This window comes from Nylanderia fulva, unplaced genomic scaffold, assembly GCF_048542155.1.
Source record: "Nylanderia fulva isolate GAGA-0341 unplaced genomic scaffold, ASM4854215v1 Scaffold20, whole genome shotgun sequence".
Lineage (NCBI taxonomy): Eukaryota > Metazoa > Arthropoda > Insecta > Hymenoptera > Formicidae > Nylanderia > Nylanderia fulva.
Genome location: NW_028190264.1, coordinates 2,951,205 through 2,972,706, shown reverse-complemented (window position 1 = coordinate 2,972,706; position 21,502 = coordinate 2,951,205). Strand labels below are relative to the sequence as shown.

General features: G+C 34.1%; 2 protein-coding genes and 2 long non-coding RNA genes across 5 annotated transcripts in view; 2 read left to right on the top strand and 2 right to left on the bottom strand.

Moving 5' to 3' along the window:
- Window positions 1–21,502, bottom strand: part of LOC114944186 (uncharacterized) — a 192,853-nt gene that overhangs the window by 74,120 nt on the left and 97,231 nt on the right. The window contains exon 6 of the long non-coding RNA XR_003822126.2: window positions 9,769–9,920. This is a non-coding gene — a long non-coding RNA (uncharacterized LOC114944186). The remainder of the gene's footprint in view (window positions 1–9,768; window positions 9,921–21,502) is intronic.
- lolal (longitudinals lacking protein-like) overlaps window positions 1–21,502 on the top strand; it is a 150,615-nt gene that overhangs the window by 122,432 nt on the left and 6,681 nt on the right. For both annotated transcript variants that reach the window (XM_085482373.1, XM_085482372.1), the window contains one exon: window positions 16,007–16,161. In XM_085482373.1, the coding sequence (XP_085338499.1) occupies window positions 16,007–16,024 (18 nt within the window). In that variant the 3' untranslated portion in view covers window positions 16,025–16,161. The remainder of the gene's footprint in view (window positions 1–16,006; window positions 16,162–21,502) is intronic.
- On the top strand, window positions 1,981–3,404 carry LOC146723395 (uncharacterized). The gene is made up of 4 exons (XR_014924600.1): window positions 1,981–2,427; window positions 2,517–2,576; window positions 3,196–3,244; window positions 3,332–3,404. It is a non-coding gene; the product is annotated as an uncharacterized LOC146723395 (long non-coding RNA).
- LOC114944179 (slow border cells) lies at window positions 16,105–19,703 on the bottom strand. The gene has a single exon (XM_029319968.2). The coding sequence runs from the start codon at window positions 19,115–19,117 to the stop codon at window positions 18,068–18,070; it is 1,050 nt and encodes a 349-aa protein (XP_029175801.1). The 5' UTR covers window positions 19,118–19,703; the 3' UTR covers window positions 16,105–18,067.

Genomic DNA, 21,502 nt, shown 5'->3' with positions numbered 1-21,502 from the left:
TTTACTTTCGCAAACTGATGCAGCGCAGTGAATGTAATTTACTTCTTGTCATTAAGTAAAGTCTTTAGTGCACATGGCAATATGACTAGACTCATAATAAGTATGATATAGCCTGTATATGTCAAATATAAAAATTTTTTTCAGAAATTTGTGTTTTATTTGTAAATTTTTGTTTAATTGTAAGAGAAATATATTTAGCAACTGCAACGAAAAAAATATTACGTATACAGAATATAGAATGTTCATTCGTATACTTCAAAATTATTTATATATAACGATCCATATATTTTCTCACTTGTCAAAGAAATTTCTCAAAGTAAAAGAATAATTATTCGTCTTCGTGATACGCGCAACGAACTTCACATTTCTCGAAATGTATATTATAAAATCTCGTAATAATACGAGCGAAGAAAGGTGAAAGGATGAGAAGTCCGAACACCCCGAAATGTGCTGTATAGCGTTTAATTAAAACGGCGTCAGCAGTGATAGCGAGTCGATTACGCGAGTCGTGACTTTGCGAAAGTAGGAACGCGGCGTGCCGCGTTGAGGTACAATTGCTTTAATTCTCTAATTAATTAAAGCGTTTGCGCGGCCGTGATTGAGCCGCATATATTCACGCACACGTCCGGCATCGCACACTAATATCGCCATTAATATTGGACACGTTGAAACTTCATTCCACATACTGCATATATATTTTAACCATTCTTTGATATTTCTCGAAATTATCTATTCAATCAATTAACCGCGTTCATAATAATTATGCGATAAATCGATTAATTTCGCCGAGCGATATAGCAGCAGACATTCTTCTGGTTAATTAAATTGATTGCGCTCTTTCAGCGCTTAATATTTCACGGTGTTTTGCGTTTTAACATTCGAATGTTAATTTCCACCATAATTATAGATTCTGCTTTCTCTCGGCATATGTATATGCATATGGCAATTAAGGATACAAATTTTATTACGAGTGATGTAAAAAAAATTTTATATTCTTATATAAAATTTTATATTCTTATAAAACTTTTCTATATTCTAATGTACAATTTATTTCGACGATTTGCTCTTATAAGATTCGACGTGCATCTCTTACAAAGCAAATGGTTAATTCGTTACGATTCATTAAACAAGATAGTTGGAAGGAATAATGAAGTGTAATCTCAGTGTTTCTCTTCCTCTCTCCTAGCGAAATACGCACATTTCAATAGGTATCGTCGCAAATTATGCATTTACGACGCGCATAACTAAACGACATTGAACCGCGACCCGTCTTAGCGGCCCTACTTTTACTGACCCCATCTTATGGTTTCGCAGTAGTATTCCGTAGCGAAAATACGTCGGTTCTTCTTCTTCTTAACATACTCACCTGTAATTTATATCGCGTTTTGCATGCGTCCGCGGCTCGTCTCAGATACACGCGAGATAATGATTAGTTTTATAATTAATGACGTATTAGTTGGAGATTAGGTAGCTAAGCGGTGAAAGTCTTTATAAAAGACCAAAAAATCGCATTTTTCGATCAGCAAAAGGATATCCGAATGATCGATGCGCGAATGAACACTCAATGCTCCAAAAATTCACATTACATGTTTTTATTTATATGTAGAGAGAAAATGTTTTTCTAATTTATTAATTATATATTATTTGTTATATATATACATATATATTTTTAAAAAATTTTTTAAGCGTTAGTCGAGTATCAGAAATAAACACAAGTTTGTTTATCGTGCACTCAGAATGGATGATGCTATAATTAACCGTGTATACTCGGAAAGATGGAAATCTCTCGATCATTTATACGGTGTAGTTGTCGGTTAGAGTGTAAGGGTTAATTATGAAAGCGATATTCTAGCTTCGCGTGTTCCACCAACATGATATATAAACATCTGTTTTCACTTTCTAGTTAAACCGACATGTCGCCGTAAATCCTGCGCGACCATTTACGAAAGTAATTCTTTTTTTTATTTTTTTATTTTTTTCTCCCGACTGCTGCCAACCGTAGGTTGGCGAAAAGAGAGGAAGTATGCGTTTCATCGAGCCCGGATCGGTCGTGACCTTAATTCTCGATAACTACTGCATAGTTTTATATCAACTTTGGAACATAAGTTTCTTATTAATCAAGGAAGGTTTAAAGCGTATTATTATCGTTATTTATTCTATTAATAAAAAGTGAAAAATGAGTATTATTTCGTCAATACGGTCTCTCATTGGCTGCTGTGTGAACCTAAGAGGAAAAATGATTCACCAATGAGATTCGTTGTAGTATCCGGATAGGGAATGTTGGTGACATTGGTATATACATCTCGAAGTAATAATGACGGGACTGATAGGATAGGTTAGCTGTCACCTGTTGCGTGTTATTGTCAACAACAATATTAAGTGAAGTGTATTATTATGGATATATCTCAAGAAGATATAAATAAAGGAGTAAGTTTCTTCTTTTATATTTATTGTTTTTTTCTTTATTTAGAATATTGTTATTATTATTTATTTATTGTTTCTTTATTTATATGTAGGAAGAAGATACTCGCTTGAAGATATCTGAAGAAGAAAACATTATTAATAATAGAAAACGAGTAAGTCTTGTTATTAATAATTAATAAAAATATATAATATAATTAATAATATAATTAATCTGTTGTAGTCATAACATGGCTATATGAATTTATATTTGTCTGCGTAGCCACTTATTTGCTATTAAATTTGCTACGTAGCCACATTGCTATAAATATCCACATATATAATTGTATAAATGTATATAGTTATTTTTTCTCTTATTTGTATATTATATAATAATTATATAATTAATTAAAAATATGTATACAAATATATTTATAGTTATACAAAGATATTAGCGCACCAATAATTATGGCAATGCAGACAAATATATTAACTTACATAGCCAATTATCTACTACAAAAGATTATTCACATATGTAATAATAATTAAGGCTATACAAATATATAAACTTACTTGTGATTACATAATGTATAAACTTATATAGCCATAAGAAAGTTAATATATTTGTCAAAGCCATAATTATAACTGCGTACAAGTTTATGTATTTGATATAAGATATTGTTGTCATCTGTCTTTGTCATCTGTCTCTCTCTATCTATCAATCTATCTATCTAGCTATTTTTTTTTATTTATCTCTCTATTTATATTATATTATATTAATTTAAAAAATTGTAGCAGAAAAATATTTGGAAAGAATATAGAACATTGCAGTCACATGGTGAGTGTATGTGTGTCTTTATTATTATTATTATTATTATATTATATACATTGTAATATATATATTACATAATAAAAACTTTTACATGTGTAGGATGAAGAAGCAGAGAGACAAAAGAATGAAGAAACAGCATAAGAACAGCAATAAATTAGAAAATAAATAAAAAAAAAAAATAATAAATAAATTAGAAAATAAAAAAATTAGAAAATAATAATAAAATTTTTTACAAAAAAAAAACTCCCGACTGCTGCCAACATAGTTTTAATGTTTAAATTAGAAAATAATGTTTAAATTAGAAAATAAATAAAAAAAAAAAATAATAAAAAAATTAGAAAATAAAAAATAAAAAATAAAAACAAAAAAAAAATAAAAAATAAAAAACAATTAGAAAATAAATAATAAAAATAAATTAGAAAAAAAAAAATTAGAAAATAAAAATAAATTAGAAAATAAAAAAATTAGAAAATAATAATAAAATTTTTTACAAAAAAAAAACTCCCGACTGCTGCCAACAAAGTTTTAATGTTTAAATTAGAAAATAATGTTTAAATTAGAAAATAAATAAAAAAAAATAATAAAAAATTAGAAAATAAAAAATAAAAAACAATTAGAAATAAATAAAAAAATAAAAACAAAACAAAAATTAAAAATAATAAAAAAACAAAAAAATTATAAGTATAAAAAATAAGCTTGTAAAAGTTGGAAATAATCACACATAAATAAAGTCTGTTGTTTATTATATAATTTTTCTTATTTAAATTTATTGTTATCATACATATTTAGCGCTATATAATTTACAAAAATTTCAGATTTTTGAATTCAAAAAATTTTTTTAATTATAATTATTATTATTAATTCTACAATTTACAAGAGCAGTCGGGAGACGCCGCGCTAAATTTGAGACATATACGCACGCGCACGTTTTATGTAATAAATAGACACAAACACAAATATCGATACTCAACGGACGTTACAGTTTTTAGACGCGCGGCGTCTCCCGACTGCTCTTGTAAATTGTAGAATTAATAATAATAATTATAATTAAAAAAATTTTTTGAATTCAAAAATCTGAAATTTTTGTAAATTATATAGCGCTAAATATGTATGATAACAATAAATTTAAATAAGAAAAATTATATAATAAACAACAGACTTTATTTATGTGTGATTATTTCCAACTTTTACAAGCTTATTTTTTATACTTATAATTTTTTTGTTTTTTTATTATTTTTAATTTTTGTTTTGTTTTTTATTTTTTTATTTATTTCTAATTGTTTTTTATTTTTTATTTTCTAATTTTTTTATTATTTTTTTTTTATTTATTTTCTAATTTAAACATTATTTTCTAATTTAAACATTATTTAGTAAGAAAGTGTTCTTCGCGTGCCTTGAATTAGCCGGTATATTTAGATTATTCCGCAATCAAACGGTTACTAATTGCAGTGATGTTACAAGATACCGTTGTAATTGTTGAGACGCTTGAATGACAAATGGATGCAGGCTCCAACACGTGATTGCGAAACGCGCAATATGAGAAAAGCGCGTGCACAGAGCAAAGCGCGGAGTACGCTAAAAAAAGAAATTGATAAATTAATAAATATTTATTTCAATACTGCCTGATAAATCATTTATTTAAAGCAAATAAATATTTATCTGTTTTGAAAAGAAGTTTTTTATATCAAATAAATATTTTTCACATCAAATCAATATTATTATAGTTTCAAATAAATGATATTTATTAGACAGTATTGAAATAAATATACATTCGAATTTAATAACTTTTTTTTCGGCGTATATGCGAGAGAAAGATTCGCGAAGAACGCCATTAGCATTTAGGATGACCGTGTGTATGCAGATGCGGCACCGTATTCGAGTAACAGCGTCATATAATAATTGAACCATGACCTGCGCGAACGACCCTTCCTTCGCTCTTTCTATATATGAATCAGCTGATCGCGCGGGATTCGGAGCGCCGGCTTCTAGTTTAATCAATTATTAGCTATCTTTTCAAATATTGCACAAATTTCATAACTGCCGTGCAAAATAACATAACTTATAAAAAAAAACATCTCTTAATTCATGTCATTATAGGACTTGAAAAATATGCTGCGATGATTGACATATAAATAATTAAGTCGAACTAATGGCGAGTAAAGTGACGTTTCTTTGATTATACACGAAGTATATCTAGTTTTTTTCTGAATATATTTCCGAATCGACGAGAGGGAAATTGAAAATAGGCAATTGCGAGCCGGTATTTCACGCACCGCGTGATGACTGATAAAGTTTTTCACGCATGAGACGACGAGTGTAGCGCGGTTCGGCCGCGATCGCGTGCATGCGTGCGCGAAAGTTCTGTCGAAACGGCGCCTTAGTCATCGTCCCTTTCCGGAGGATATAGGTATATTCGATAATACTAATCCGCGCTCTCTCGCGTAGCCGCGGCTTTTGCTTTCTTGCAGCGCAGTGACCTGATTCCTTGCATGCAACAGTAAGAGCGTTTCCAGAGAGGAGGAGAAGAAGAGAGGGAGATGGAAAGAGAGAGTGGCGAGGCTAAAGAGGAAGTGAGAGAGAGGAGGATAGATGGAGTGAGAGGGAACGAGAGAGAGAACAAGACGGATGCAAGAGTGAGAAAGAGAGAGAGAGAGAGAACGCGCGCGCACGCCTCGTGACACGTAATACCCGTCACGGTAATAGCGGCACGATATTATAGCACCGCTAATGTCATTCATTTGTGATTTAATGAGAGGAGCTGAGAGATCGCGGTCGTTCGACGGGGAGAGGACATCGACTGCACAGTTGAGTGCAGTCGCGAAGATCCGCGCGTCGCGTATTTTTCAATATCGCGTACGAATCGAATGTGTATATATAAGTACTGAAAAAAATTTTGTTAACTTCACTAAATCGTTTAATTAAATATTATATGAACATGTAGAAATATTTAAATTAAATGCAACATATTCAATATATGCTCAATTAACAAAATAGTAATTTAGTTGAACGATGTAGTCAAGTTAACAATTTTTTTTCAGTGTACACTGAAAAAAAAATTATTTTATTGTTCAAATAAATATTTATTTTAATACTATTTTATACATCATTTTTTTTTTTGAAACTAATAATATTGATTTGCTGTGAAAAAATATTTATTTGATATAAGAAATCCTTTTCAAAACAGATAAATATTTATTTGTTTCAATCGAATGTAAATGGAACTATTTAAGTAAATAGTTATTTGAATTCAATAGCTTTTTTTTCAGCGTATAAATAAGAATTTCTCGATCATAAAACAAAACGTAGATATTTGCATTATTTATGGGCGATGTCATAATGACTCCAATTAAATATCTTTAATTTCACAGTTTTCTATAAGAAGAAAGTAAAGGTTTTATCTGTATATAATATTCTCGTGAAATAGAAAGAAATAATGTTAATATGCATAAATAATTATATACAAGCTTGTATAAAGACAAAAATTTTCCAATAAGCTTCTATATAAATTAAATTTTTTTATTCAGAAATCTGACGTGTGTATTTAAAAGTTAGTTTATTTTCTAAAGTATCATAGATATACAAGTCTAATTGCATTAATCTTTTCGTTGTCTCTATTTAGTTTATCTTGTGTCAGTTACATTCAGCTCTTATAGAATTTAGGTTGGCCATATGGAATTGTCGCGTTTCTTTCTCGGTTATTAATATCGCGCTGTCTTGCTTGCAAAATATTGACTCTCGCCAATCGAATCGATTGCTCGATATGCATAATGCATTCTTAAAAATACAGTCAATGCATAACACATCGTAGGGATATATATTGATTCGATTGATATATATATACTTTCAGAAATAATTTTAAAAAATTCAGCAATACACAAAATTATCTATTTTTCCTATATATCGAGAATTTATAGCAGAAACGAGATTTAAGAATTAAATGCGTAATCTGAAATGCGTTTTATACGCATTTATGCATATTACGAATGTTTGTCGCACTTTGGCACTGCATCCTTTCTATTTCTTGCGTTTCCCTTGCAAATCGAAGTTTTATAGTGATGACACGACGAATGTTCCTATCTCCCATTAATTCACAAAGTACTATGCTAGTCATTTGCTAGATTTATGCAGCGTTAACTAAGCGAATGGCATAATCCACTCATGAGAACACTCTCGTTAACCCTTTTATGCCGCGAGCGATATGCATATCTTTGGAGTGTTTTCATACTGATTATCCAGGTTGCATAGTAGCCGACTATAATTGTAACCTCCTTAATTAAGTTTAATTAAGGTCTACTTTTTCGCATACTCTCGGTGCTTAATTGATCTAACGTGGATCCGCACAAATTATGTGTATTCAAAATTACATCATAAATCAAATAAATATTCTGTGCAATAAAAAAATTGTAAGAATATTTCACTAAATTATTGAAAGTATAGTGAAAAATTTATAGAAATACTCGTCCAAAGATTTACATATTTTAATACATTTATAATTTACATAAATATACCTGTAACTAGTTTGACGTTTCTTTCTCAAGTACGTATAAAATTAAATATAAAAATGCAAGTAGAGCTGAGACAAAGACTATTTCGCAATTAAAAAAACTAACTTTTTTTATGACTTTGATTCAAAGTTCAAGTCCAAAGATTTACATATATACTTTAATGCATTTATAATTTACATAAATATAACTATACCTATAGTTTGACGTTTCTTTCCTAAGTACGTATAAAATAAAATATAAAAATGCAAGAAGAGCTGAGATAAAGACTATTTTGCAATGAAAAAAAATTAGGGTTTTTCAGAGATCGAGTGCATGTGAGTGCGTCCTGAGATGAAATTATGACTCATTGCGTGCGTATGAGATGCCAACGCGGAAGTGGCTTTCATTGACTTTTAGGCAGCGTCTCTAGCCCGTTTTACCGTTGTCCCGGAGAGTAAACGACCGTATAAAGATACCGGTGTGTGGCCTTTAGAATGTGGCTGCGGTAGTCCACCGAGAACGAGTGGGTGATGCGTTTGAACGCGGCCGCGACGAAAATAAATCCTCCGGCTTCTTCCTCGCGTAAACGCGCATCGGTGCGTGCACGCATGCTGTCACATACTCGCGTCGATTCGTGTGGGACGAGAACCGGCTGCACGTTCCGAATTCGTGAACGCTCGATCGAACGATCATCATCATTTCTCTCCCGTGGGAAGCGAACGCGTCATTATTCATACGCGTGTATACATAATTTATACTATAAATATTGCATTTGTGACAAATTTGTCGCTCTCGTCGTTTGGATGCTGCGCGACATTAAATATGCAAACGTGTGCACTTTTATTTTGGGGGAAAATTTTTGCACCTCGCTCTTGATTATTTATTTGTAATACCGATGTAAGGGAAAACGCGCCGTCTTAAAATCATCAAAGTAAATTTCACAAAAGAATAATAAACATCGGCTGTCAGAAATTTGAGATTCCGATGAATTTTCAGATATTCACGTAGATTTAGATAAATGATTTTCTTTCATTTCTCGTTATTTATATATAATTCAATTGTCGCATTAATATTTATTTTTGTCATCTCAATATTGACTTACCTTTTTTCTTTCTTCTCTTCGTCTAAATACAAGGAAGCTATGAATATACTTATTTATTGCTTTTCGAATTTGGATTTGATTGGCAGCAGGTGAAACAGAGAAAGAGAGAGAAAGAGAGAGATGCTTTCAGGCGTGTTCCTGATGCGTCGTACGCGTCTAATATAGCGATGCAGGCGTGGAATATAGGTCGCACGCTAGAACGCTCTTTTATGTACTTGTTACTCCGACACTCAAAGATCATAGTGAAGATATATGTATACGTATAGTCACAGGCACTCATATAGCAACACACGATGTGAGTTTGACGCGATGTCTTATCATGTTCGCACGGCAGAATGAGATTATTTAATTATTGTGGAAAAACAGCCGTAAAAATTTTTTTCTGAAAAAACTCCATGGATATATTCTCGAATAAGCATGCTATTATAATAAGTATATAAGCGTAAATTTGTAGATATATGTATATCTTGTCAATCTTTTAATTGTTACATTTCATTTTTTACACTTCAAGAATGAGTTATAGTTTTTTTTTATAAATTATATATATATATATAATAATTTGTAATTTGATTATGAAATAAAAATTCCAATTTTTTATATTAAAAACGCATCTGTGATCAACTTTTTTTTAATTGGTTGATTTGGTTTTTATTTAAAATCATTTTAAATTTATTTTATATATCTAGATGTCAAATTCTAGATTTTTTGTAAGACTTTAAATATTTCAAATTATACTCATTCGGACAGTCAAGAAATGTACGGCATAAAATACAAGAGATCCCCAGAGTCCATCGACGCCGATCGATTCGCGAGGGATCTGATTCTCTCTCTTTTTCTCTCTCGTTCCTTTCGTTAATTTTCATTCCCGCAAAGTTCCGCACGTACGACTACGAGCCGTTACGGCCGGCATAACAATGCATGACGTAACTCTGGGGTCGAATCCTCCTTACCTCCTCCGTGCAACGATGTTACAGGAAAGTGAAACTCTCGCAAACCAGGTCACACCCACATCGTGCTCGCAGCGTTGAGTCTCGCGATGCCGATCGACGGCAGACCTCTTTTAACTCCGGATTAGATGCGTTTCCATCCAGTTCGTGAAATTCTGCACAAGAAATTTTACACGCAAACATTAATTTCAAGGCAATTAATTAAAGTCTAAAAAATATCCAATTTTCAATTCTTAATATTATGTCACACTTGTTGATATACATATTGTCAACACCTCGTTACAATATTTTCTTTATTTCTATCACTTATTTTTTTATCATGAGACTTTTATATAATTCATAAAATAATTTTATATTATACAACAGACTAATTTTTTTATTTTTCTCAATTATAAAATTTTTTATTTTTTAAAATCCTTCAATATTAAAGTAATGGATTATTTTGCATAAATATGCTATTTTAATAACTGATAATTTTTGACTGACGGCACGCTTTTATCAGGCTTTTCCACTTTCTTTTAGAAATATTGTTCAATGACAATAATGAACGGCGTGAAATATCGCAAATTTTAAATAATATTTGTCATTCCCAGTCATTAATATAGCTAAAATTAATAGATCAAGATTTTCTGTCACGAATGTCGACGGCTAAGATGCCGCGAGGTGACGCGTCGCGACTAATTCGGAGTCCGTTTCCGCTGCACATCTTGCGAATCTGGCTCGAGACGCAAGAACACCAACCAACGGTCGGCTCAATGTCATCTGTTGCATTTAGCAAGCCATGTCGAAGTTTTGCTAGATCTGTATGCACGAGCAAGTGCAACTTTGTTTCGCGCAACATTGCAGTGCAATTTGCGAGATATACAAGTTCGCTCGCTCATTTTCGTGAGGTTTATTTGTCGTGCATATATGCGCGAAAAGAGAATCGGGCGCGAAACGAATACGCGTGGGTGCGAGGCGGTCTTGGCAGAGTTGGCCCTAACCCATATACCATCGTAGCCAGAATAGAGACCAGGCGGTCGTGAGCGGATAGGAACGCAGGTAACTATAAACACGGCCGGGAAAGTCGAAGTATCGTGTTGCTGACGGCGCGCCTTTATCATGCTTTTCCACTTTTTTTTCGAAATATCGTTCGACAATATATCGACGATTAGTATATGCAAGTATATATATATATATCCTTTTTGTAATCATTTTAAACAGCTCGCAATCTTCTTAAGTGCATTATTTAGTATTTAAAAAATTGACAATATTTTACTATTTCTGGCCCTAAGAAAAAAAATAATTTGGAAAACTATCGTAAGTTTTAATTGCTTAACTTTGCCATAATTTTACAATAATATCAATATTTAGGAAAATATTTTATTTTATATCTTTATTTTTAATATATAGAACAACCCAATTTATCGGGCTATTTCCTTCGGAATGTAATATCTATAAGAGATAAACTGAAATGAATACTGATACTTAATGTCTAGAAAGAAGCAAATGATAATGCTAATACGAATTAAAGACTGTTGTCTCTTTATAATTTGAACTGGCAGTCTGCCATGATCGCTCAAGCTAGAACAAAGAGCCAATTGATAATAGAAGTGCAGGTAACATTCGGCGCGACTAGAGCTTTCTGTATTAAATTATGAATGCGTTCTTCGTTGAATGATGAGTTTCCATACATACATATATAAATAAGATATATCGAGAAATTGTGATTGTAATTAGTATATGTATATGTGTGTATAGCAATTGAAAAAAAAACATCCTGATAATAATTGAGAGTAGATAGAATTTGGATTTATGCTAAAAATTATATTTTAAAAGCAATTATAGAAAGTTAAATGAAAGGAAAAATTATCGTGAATAAATATTATTCCAATTGACACCGCAAGTGTGAACAAATTAATTGAGTTAATATGAAAAATTAAATGAAGCCAATGATACTGATAATAAATACTAATGACAGATAGTAAATCATAGTATCATACATGTGAATTCTAATCTCATATATCTATATTATGTGTGTTTGTGTGTATGTTAGATGAATGAAAGATTAGTAAAAATAAAAGTATTATACATATATATAACATTCGAAAAATAAAAATAAAAGATACGTGCGAATGTAATCGTTTCATCAATCATTAATTGATTTTTGTAAAATAGAAATAATTTACATGTGACATACAAAAATGATTTAGTAAAATAGAATTGATGTGAACAATAATGAGAATAGCATCGATATTAAGATTGAAATAAGATGTATTAGCAAAGTTAAAATGTTTGCATGGAATTAATCATCCCGGCGAATTTGTTTGTCTCTCTAGAAATTGCTGTTCAGTTCGAAGGAACGTTCGAAAAATGAGCGTATCGTGTACGAACAAATTGGCACAGCTTGTATCTAAAACTAGAATCGTCAACGACACGTGCATGCAGACATTTAGGCGTCAAAACTTGGCGTATTATGTCAGAAATTTAATGCGACAACGAAGTTAAACCGCTGACGTTGCTGCGAGAATATCGGCGAATGTTGGAAAACAAATCATGAGAATTTAATTTGTTTATAATGTTGTGTTTAATAAAAATAAATCTTTACACAAGTGTACGAGCATAGCACAAGATGATGTCATATACTTTCAAACTTTAAAGATACAATGCTTTACATTTTGCATATGAAATGTTCGAAATAATAAAAGTTTACAAAATTTATTTATTACTATTTATTATTCTATTTTAATTATAAAAAAATAACAAAATAATGAAAGAATGTCTTATTAATCAAATATGTCTTATTAAAATATATGCATTATATGCACAGTTGAAAAAATAGAACTTTTCATGATTAGTTTAAGTCTGCAAAAGTCTGGAAATGAAAATTGGAATTTCTTAGATTATATAGATGTATATTTAGCATTTTTCAACAGACGAAGAAAAAATAAATTTTTTCCTAAATGTTAAATGCGAATTCTAACGCAATCCATAATGAATGCTATTACAAAGCAATATTATATTATATAAGTTTTTTTACAATTGCGTTAATCGGTTATTTATTTTTATTTCGGCAATTGTCAAATTTGAAAATATACTCTAACACACGTTTTTTCATTCAAATTAAACACTTAACATTAAGTGTTTAGTTTAACTAAAAGTTGAAGTTAATTGACGTTGATAAATTTGGCCCTTATGTTCGATTTTAATATTTATGCTCGAAAGAAAGTGGCGTTCTCTAAAATCTCTCTAAAATTTCTATAACTATTAATTTACTATTGAATTGATAAACTTATCAATTGGACATATTGATAAAGACATATCAAATCAATTACCTTATCCAAAAATTTTCATTGAGAAAATATTGATTTATTTTTTTATGTTAACATTGACATAAAAATAAATCAGTAATTGATTTGATATGGCTTTATCAATTAATGTTCAATTGATAAGTTTTATCGATTCAACAGTAAATTAATAGTTATAAATATTTTAGAGAGCTCCATTTTCTTTCGAGCGTAAATATTTAAATCGAGCCTAAGGGCCAAATTCATCAACGTGAATTAACTTTAACTTTCAGTTAAACTATATCTTTGTCTTTTTTAAGAAGGTATTTTAAAAGAAACATTATACATATAATTCGATCTTATGTTTAGTTATCTAGCTTTCGAATAATTAATAATAAATGGGAGATGCCATACGGCTATCTTAGATAAGATAAGTAATGTTAAAGAATATTATTGTGTGCTACAAATATCTCTTTTTTCTAAATTCTATACATTTTGATAGTCTTACGCTACTTTAGTATATTCAAGTTCTAAAAGATTATTAGTAATTATTTTAATGTAATTTTAGCATCGTTCAAGAATTAATACATAATATATCATAAATATCACATTTTAAAAACCTATATATTTAAAAAATTTTTTAGAATTTTTTAAATCTTGTCGTTGAGGAATAAAAAACGACTATCAATTATAATCAGGTTGATGTTTATCTTAAATTATATCGAAAGTAAATTTTATTTATAATTGCTAAAATATTTTTATCGCATAATTTAAATCTAATTTATGTTAATTATATTATTGAAAGAGGTTTTCCATATTGCACAATTGCTAATGCCATTTTTTATGTTTAAGTTATTCATTCTAAGATACGCTGTATTTTGTATAACATATATAAGCACTTTGTGCATTTCCCTGCATTAATGTCGATTCCAATTCTTCGGAAGTATTCCGTCCCGGCATTACACTTTCATTTCTCGTACACTTGCCTGCGTGCATTTTGCGCTTTACCCGGACAATATATTGGCGTGCGAATGCACACAATGCAACGTTGTGCATTGTATCACGTAGAAATACGATAAATTGTCCAGGAGATTCATCTAATCAATTCGCGAATTCACGTGAGACTGTACGCACAGAGAACAACAAAGTTTCCGAGTATTCCTGAAGAATATATTCCTTAAGAATAGCTTTTGAGAGATAACAAAATAAAAAAACAAAAATCAAATTTAAATTGCTCAAGATTTAAATTGCTACACATTAATATATTTAAAATTTTTCAAATACTTGAACTATTGTATCAAACATATTTTCCCATTTTTTTATTAAAATTTTTAGTTAAATAAAAAGGAGAGAAGAGAAATAAAATATACACGCTTTATATGAAATAATGTCACTGCGACTATTCTTTCATATGATATAAAATTAAAGTATTTGAAGAGTTAATTTAAATATTTTTATCTCCGTGCATTTGACATTCTCTGTTCTACCATTTCTGTCAAAAGAACTCATTAAATTCTCAATCGACATATATATATATTTAGCCGCATAGATCGTTATGATTTTATATCGCGATATGAAGAATTACTCGTTTTGCCATCGCAGCAGCAGGCGATGCGCTTCCTCGTGCGCATCGACTGCGCGTTGTGCGATTTCAGATGCAAGCACATGCGTTCGTACATACACGCGAAACGTCGTATCCTGTTCCGCGGTGCTCGCCATGACGCGCGTCACGCTCGTCACACAATAATGCTAATCTACTTAATCTGACTAACAACAAACTTATCTCCTGACTCACTCTCGCTACGTTAGATTCGCGCGCAAAATAGCTTTTCATATGTATACCTTATAAGTGTATGTATTGTATGTATGGGTGCACATACGTACGCCGATGGATTTTTTCGACGGACTAATAGTCGGTTACTACTGTCCACCTTTGTATGGACGTGGCATTTTGTGCCTTAAAGAAATCTCCCTGAGGCGAAACTCGTTTGACCGCGCACGTGACACCATTAAAATCAAGCTTGAATGCGATAATGCGCTCGACTTTGATTTATATTTTATGATGCTTTGGCTGGATCTCTCAGCTTATCAAACAACTAAGTAAATTTTTGATTTTATAATAGTCATTTTTATTTAGGATGAAATTTCTCTCCTTATTTCAAGGAAAAATATCGCACAGTTTTTTAAATACCTTTTTTTTTTTATTAAATCTCAGAAAAAATAAACATGCGTATTAACAATGATTTAAAAATATATAAAGTTATTAAAATAGTGATATATATATATTTTATCAACCTTGTATTTCTGGAAAATAAAGGAGAATACTTGAATGTATTCTATGATAAAAGTTTCAAAACTAAAACATAGCGCGCTAAGTAAAAATAAAATTAAGAATAATTAAATACCAATAAGAATAATTAAAGAGATTGATAGTTAAAAAATTAAATTCTTAATTTGAAAATCATATTTAAATTTAACAGACAAATAACAATCAGACACAGTGCGTCATTTTCAAGGAAGAATTTTTCGTCAAAACTGATTCGTTGTACAGGTCATTTTTCCTTGATACGATACCAAGAAGATTAAATAAATTTCATTTTTAATAAATCCGTCTGTTTTTCCTTAAAGGAATATAATTTTGAATTGAGATTAATTTAATTTTATTTCTTAGTATCACATCAAGGAAAGTTAGTGCGTATAACGAATCAATTTCAATAGAAATTTAATTCTTCCACGAAACTGACGCACGGACTTCCACGTCTAGCTTTTAATTGCCCGTGAAAAATATGATTTAAAGATTGATGTTTATATTTACGTGATGCACATCGTGCGATAAATAGATATACGCATGGATTTAGTGCGTGACATACGATGTAGCACACGACACATTGACAAAAATGTAAAAAATAAAAAATAATTTCCATATAGTTTCTAGTATATATTCTAATACATATTCATTATTTCTTTGTTGACAGGTAGCATCGAAAATATGAGAGCACAAATTTACGAAAATGAGAGGGAAAGCTGGACGCGGAGACAGAGAAGGAAGCAGAGACCAGGCAGACATCGCGGATACGTTTCATATCAAAATATATTTGTGCATAGACAAGATGACCGTGATCTGTGACAGGTAATCTCGTACCCTAATATCATACGTATCAGTCATACATCGTGCCAAACGTTCCACATTCACACCGCGATCGCGCGTCTTCGCATAATTAAATCATTTGCGCGCGAATGCACGTAACGATACATGCAACTGTGACGAATGCACGGTACATACAGCCGGTTGCCGCTGTTGAAGGCATCGGATTTACATATACGAGTGAAGATAAATTCTTCTTTTTTTTTTTTTTTTTTTACATACGACTGCAAGCACGTAATAGAACCCATTCAGGCCTCTCTTTCTCTCTATCTCTCTTGTCGCACACTAATAAAATATGTAATTACAATAATTCGTTTATCGTCGTTGCTATCGACCCATTCACGCACGTAGAATTACACATCTATATGTTCACACATATTCGCACACACACACATATTCATACAGGTACTCATACATAGATGTTGACGTACGCTCGCGTTTGCACACGTACAATTTTCCCGGCCGTTTCTCTCGCACATACTCGCGCGCATTCTCTTCTAACAAAATATATTAGCTTTTTATATATATATATATACTATATTTATATATATATATATGTATATATATACATTTCGAATATAATAATAATAAAATTACTATTAAAGAACTATAATACAAGAGCGCGATTGATTGCTCGTGCTTGCCTTCCTCGACTTCGCTTTTCATATCGAACAGGGCGAGCGCGGAAGCGAATACGTATCGAGAGAAAAGAATGAACATTGACTTCTCTTATTGATACACATATCGATGCACGAGTCACGTTGAAAAAGATCGTCATGCTTTCAACGTGACTCTCTTTCTTTAGGTACTTGGTAATTGGAGAGCAATATATAATCTACTAATTATTTTAATTTAATGTTATCTAAGAACCGAAATCTAAATACAACGCCGTGTGTGTTTAACGTGTCTTTCGCGTTGAAGGTGTGTTTTTTTCTTCTTGGGGTGAATCGTGTCCGTGTGTGTGTGTGTGTGTGTGTGTGTGTGTGCGTTTCTGTAGTAGTATACGAAATATATTATATAATTAAAGGTGAGATAATTGTTCGATGATTTGTTCGAAGTCTCGGAGAGCTCCGTGTTGCGATTCTGCGCGTTCACCAAGAGGGATTTGAATTTTTATCTAGGTATCACCGACAGTCTTAGAGCGTCCATAAGCGCGAAGAAAGGATAAGGGAAAAGTAAGGGGAATACATTAAAAAAAGAGAAAAAAAAATGACGAGACGAAGGAAGAAAAGATATAAACAAAAGGGAAAGATCGGACAGCATTTTTTTCGCGTTCTTCGTCAATTTTTGACGCGACTCTCGGGGTCGGCTACGTCAAGAGATCGCAACACCAGCTCGTTTGCGGTCCAATCGCGATCGATTTGTTCACGGTTTGCTATTTTGTTTTCGGTTTGATTTTCCGCCCCCTTTCACCCTTCCCTCAAGTGTCCGGAAGTAAGCACTCTTCCTTTCGAGGGAGGGACTTGCGTGGGGCGAAGGCACTTGTTCTCCGAACACGCGAAATTGAATCATCGCTCGTGTTCTCCAGCTCGCAGGCTTCGCTTTTGAGTAGTAACTCGCTCTTCTCCTCTTCTCCCACGTTCGCGAACTACGACGACGACGTATGCACGTTCTCCGAATCGAGTGAGATATAAGATACGACGCAGAAGACGCGTCGAAGAGAGGAGGAAGACGAAGAAAGAGGGAATGAACGAGCGCGAGAGGAGGAGGACGACGACTCTCGTGAGAGATTTACGCGCGGGAACGCGAGAGGGAAGCGGAAGACGCGATGACGACTTGGTCTCACAATCGGAGCGGCCCGATAGGCCAGGGACGCGAATCATAAACGACGACGACGACGACGCCGTCTCGTACGGGATGATCATCGCGCTACCATGTCCGCGTGTTGCTGCTACATGGGTCCGACCGCGTGTTGCTGGAACTGGTCGAGGTGCCTCGAGATCTCGCGGTGAACGTGCTCCGGCAGCATGCTGACGTTGCCGAAGAGCGACCTGAGGACGTTCAGCTCCTCGGTGAGCAGCTCGATCCGTTTCTTCAGCAGATCGTTGTCTTTCACGAGCAACTTGACCTTCTCCTCGGTCTCCCGCGATCGCACCTTCGCCTTCTCGCGGCTCTTCCTCACCGCGATGTTATTCCTCTCCCGCCGCCGTCTGTACTCGTCGCTCGCCTTGTCGATGGACTTGGTTTGCTTCCTGGCGACGTTAGCGGCCGCGTGATGCTGATGGTTTATCACCTGTCCCTTTATCGGGCCGCCCCGCGGCGGTGGCTGATGAATTGGCGTGCCCGGATGATTTCCCTGTAACGCGGATGGTGTCAGGGTGGTGAAGGTCTGGCCGCCATTGGCGAACGGGTTGTTCGTCACTGAGCTGTAACCAGGTGGATATTGAGAGCAGTGGCGACGATAATCCGCCGGGTCCAGGGGCTCCTCTTTGATGCTGGGCGAGTCCGAGGTCGAGCTGTTGCTGTCGCTACAACTTCCCTGGTGATAGTTGGCGCCGCTGTGCACCGGTTGCGGCATGTACGCCAAAGTGGTACGCGTGTTGTAGTTGCCCGTTCTCATGTGTTTCACCCCATTGCCGGCGTTGAGCATGTCCAGTAGATTGTCGTTGAAGTGGTTGTCGTCGATCAGATTCTGGAGGTCCAACGAGATCTCCGGAGTGTTGAGATCGGTGAGTTCGCCAGCTGCGGCGCAGTGTTCGGCGTATTGCTGATGTAGGGTTGCCTTGCTAGCGGAAACCTTGCTCACCACCGCGCTGTTCAACTGCTGGTTATGATTGTGATTGTGATTGATCTGCAGTGCAGAGTTGTTGTTATTCGTCGCGGCGTTGTTGTTGTTCTGATTGCTGGTGTTATTGTTGAGCACTTGGGACTTCTTTAGATCGGCCGTACCCTGGGCCTGGGCCTGATGGGCCGCCGAATCGTACATGACCGGTGATTCCATTGTTCACTCACACATCACAGAATGGAAGTCCCCTTCACCGCAACCACCTGTAACGTCTATTCCTCTATGTGGAAACTCTGCTTCCACGTTCGCTGCTTTTTCCTTTTTATCCCCTGTCTATCTCCCTCTTCAGGTGGTCGTATATCTTCCTCTCGGCGTGAATCTATATTATTTATTCACACCATCACCGTCGCGGATAATAAACGGACTTCGTCGTTTTTCTTGAAACCGCGCGTCGTAGTTTTTGACACTGTTCCAAATACTTGGTTAATGGATCTAACGGATTATATATATACTTCGAGATCACGAAGACCTCGACGTTGTCACACGTTCCGTCTGTCGACGACGACGTTTAACTTTAGTCGCGTGTATATCCGCTCCGCGTCAAACTCTCCGCGGGTTTATTCTGACGCACAACGCAATTCCGGATTCTACCTCTTGACTCCCGCATGCGGAATACACGCGAGAGAGAGAAGAGAGAGAGACACCGCTACGAGATGAAGCGAAAGAGGGAGAGTTCGATGCGATAATACAATCCACATGAGAGTTAGCGCGCGACTGTTCGCCGCGACGGCATGTTACAAGCTTTCAATGCGGCCCGCGCGACCGCCGTTCCGTGCGTTATTGCGCTTGCGCGCCTCCACGCTTCTCCCTCACGTTCCGCTTTGGTCCCCTCCGAAAGAGGACCGGCAAGAGAGGAGGCAAGCGCGGAGCTTCCTCCGAACCGCACTCTTCCTCTCGTCCGTCATTCCTCGTACGAGTCAGCTCCCATTCTTCCCCCTGGCTCCTTGGCTCTCCTCCGCGGGCCCCTGTTTTATTTCTAACTCTTGCTCTCGCTTTTCTCGCGCTCCGTTATCTACGCACTCGTCTCTTTCTCTTATTCTCTCGCGCTTTCCTCCGATTTTGGTCCTCCTTTTTTTTTTTTTTTTCACGTTTCCCTCTCTATCTCCGACGCGTTTCGGCCGTCTTTCTCTTTTTCGCGTGCCCCCTTCGGTCCGATTCCGTCATGCGTTTTTTTTTCTCTCTCTTTTTCTTGCCCTACCTAGTGCTCTCACATGCTGCGGTTCCGTCACGGTTCCGCGCTGCGGAAAAAGTTTTCCGCCGCTTTGATTCTCCCTGATGCTAAATGCTCGCGCGAGATGCGTACGAAAGGTGGTTTGCGGCTTCAACTCGCTAAGGATGCATGAATTTTTTTCCGAAAATTATTTTTTTTTATAAATTAATAATTAAATTTTCGTCATTGATTACGATATGAAAAATTATCAAATAGATGGAAATCGAACTTGAATCAGACACGAAAATTGGCGGGATATATACGATGATTAAATTCGATCGATTCTGTATTCTGTATTTGACCAAAAAAATTAAAAATTTAATGTATGTGTAATAGAATATGCATAATGTGATATTGTATGACACTTATCGCTGTAATCGGTATAATACTCATTATTAAATGCGGTTAACAGTACTTTTGTTGCAGTCGATAAAACCATGTCACCGTTTGCACGATATTGCGCAATTGACGGTAATCAATTAAGGAAAAATTATTCGTTGCATTTATTTACCTCTGTTGAAATTTTTAGAGATTTTGCAAATGAAAATGATTTTCATTATTCTGAAATATATCGCGCCTTGCTTTAGCTGGCGAAGATTTAATTTGCATTTAAACAAGATTTCAGAGCTATCAAATAAAATTAATGAGAATAAATTGGGAAAAGAGCTATATAATTATCATAAAAAAGCTATGTAATTATTATTCGTAAATTTTAGACATGATAATCAAGATTTACGAAAGATTCTTTAACTTGTTTTACTGAAGTGGATTAATAAAAAAACGAATTTTGATGATCGGATCTTTGCATTTTCTCTAAGAAATTTACAATTGTTTTTATTTAATTTTAAAGCAATATATATATCTCATTTCCTTATTTATACTTTAGCTTTCTTCGATTGCTTTATCGTTTTAAAATATTTATCTGTACTTTCTCCGGAATTGCCCCGGAATTTTTCAACTTTTTGAACCGCGTTTATCCACTTCCGGTATTATTGCTGAATCGAAGATAATTTTTTTCAAGATTGTTTATTTATTTTTTTTTCAATGTGCGATTTCTACGCGAGATGAGTCGCCAATATTCAAGAAACGATCGTCATTGTTGCGTCATATTTTGATTGTTTATCAACATACAGATTTTTATCTTTAATATCGCGCAGTAGTTATGCGTGCGTTGATCTATACGAGCCAACGCACGCTGACGTTTATTAATCGTGCGAATTGAAAAAAGACACGTTACTGCGTATCAGCGACTTGTGTTTTATGGACTTTGGTGGCTCTTAAGACAGACAAAAAAAATGAAAGCAATTTTTGTGCGCGATTGCCGTCGAGAT

Coding starts and splice junctions, on each gene's coding strand:
- LOC114944179 (XM_029319968.2), bottom strand. CDS start 19,117: ATGGAATCACCGGTCATGTACGATTCGGCGGCCCATCAGGCCCAGGCC.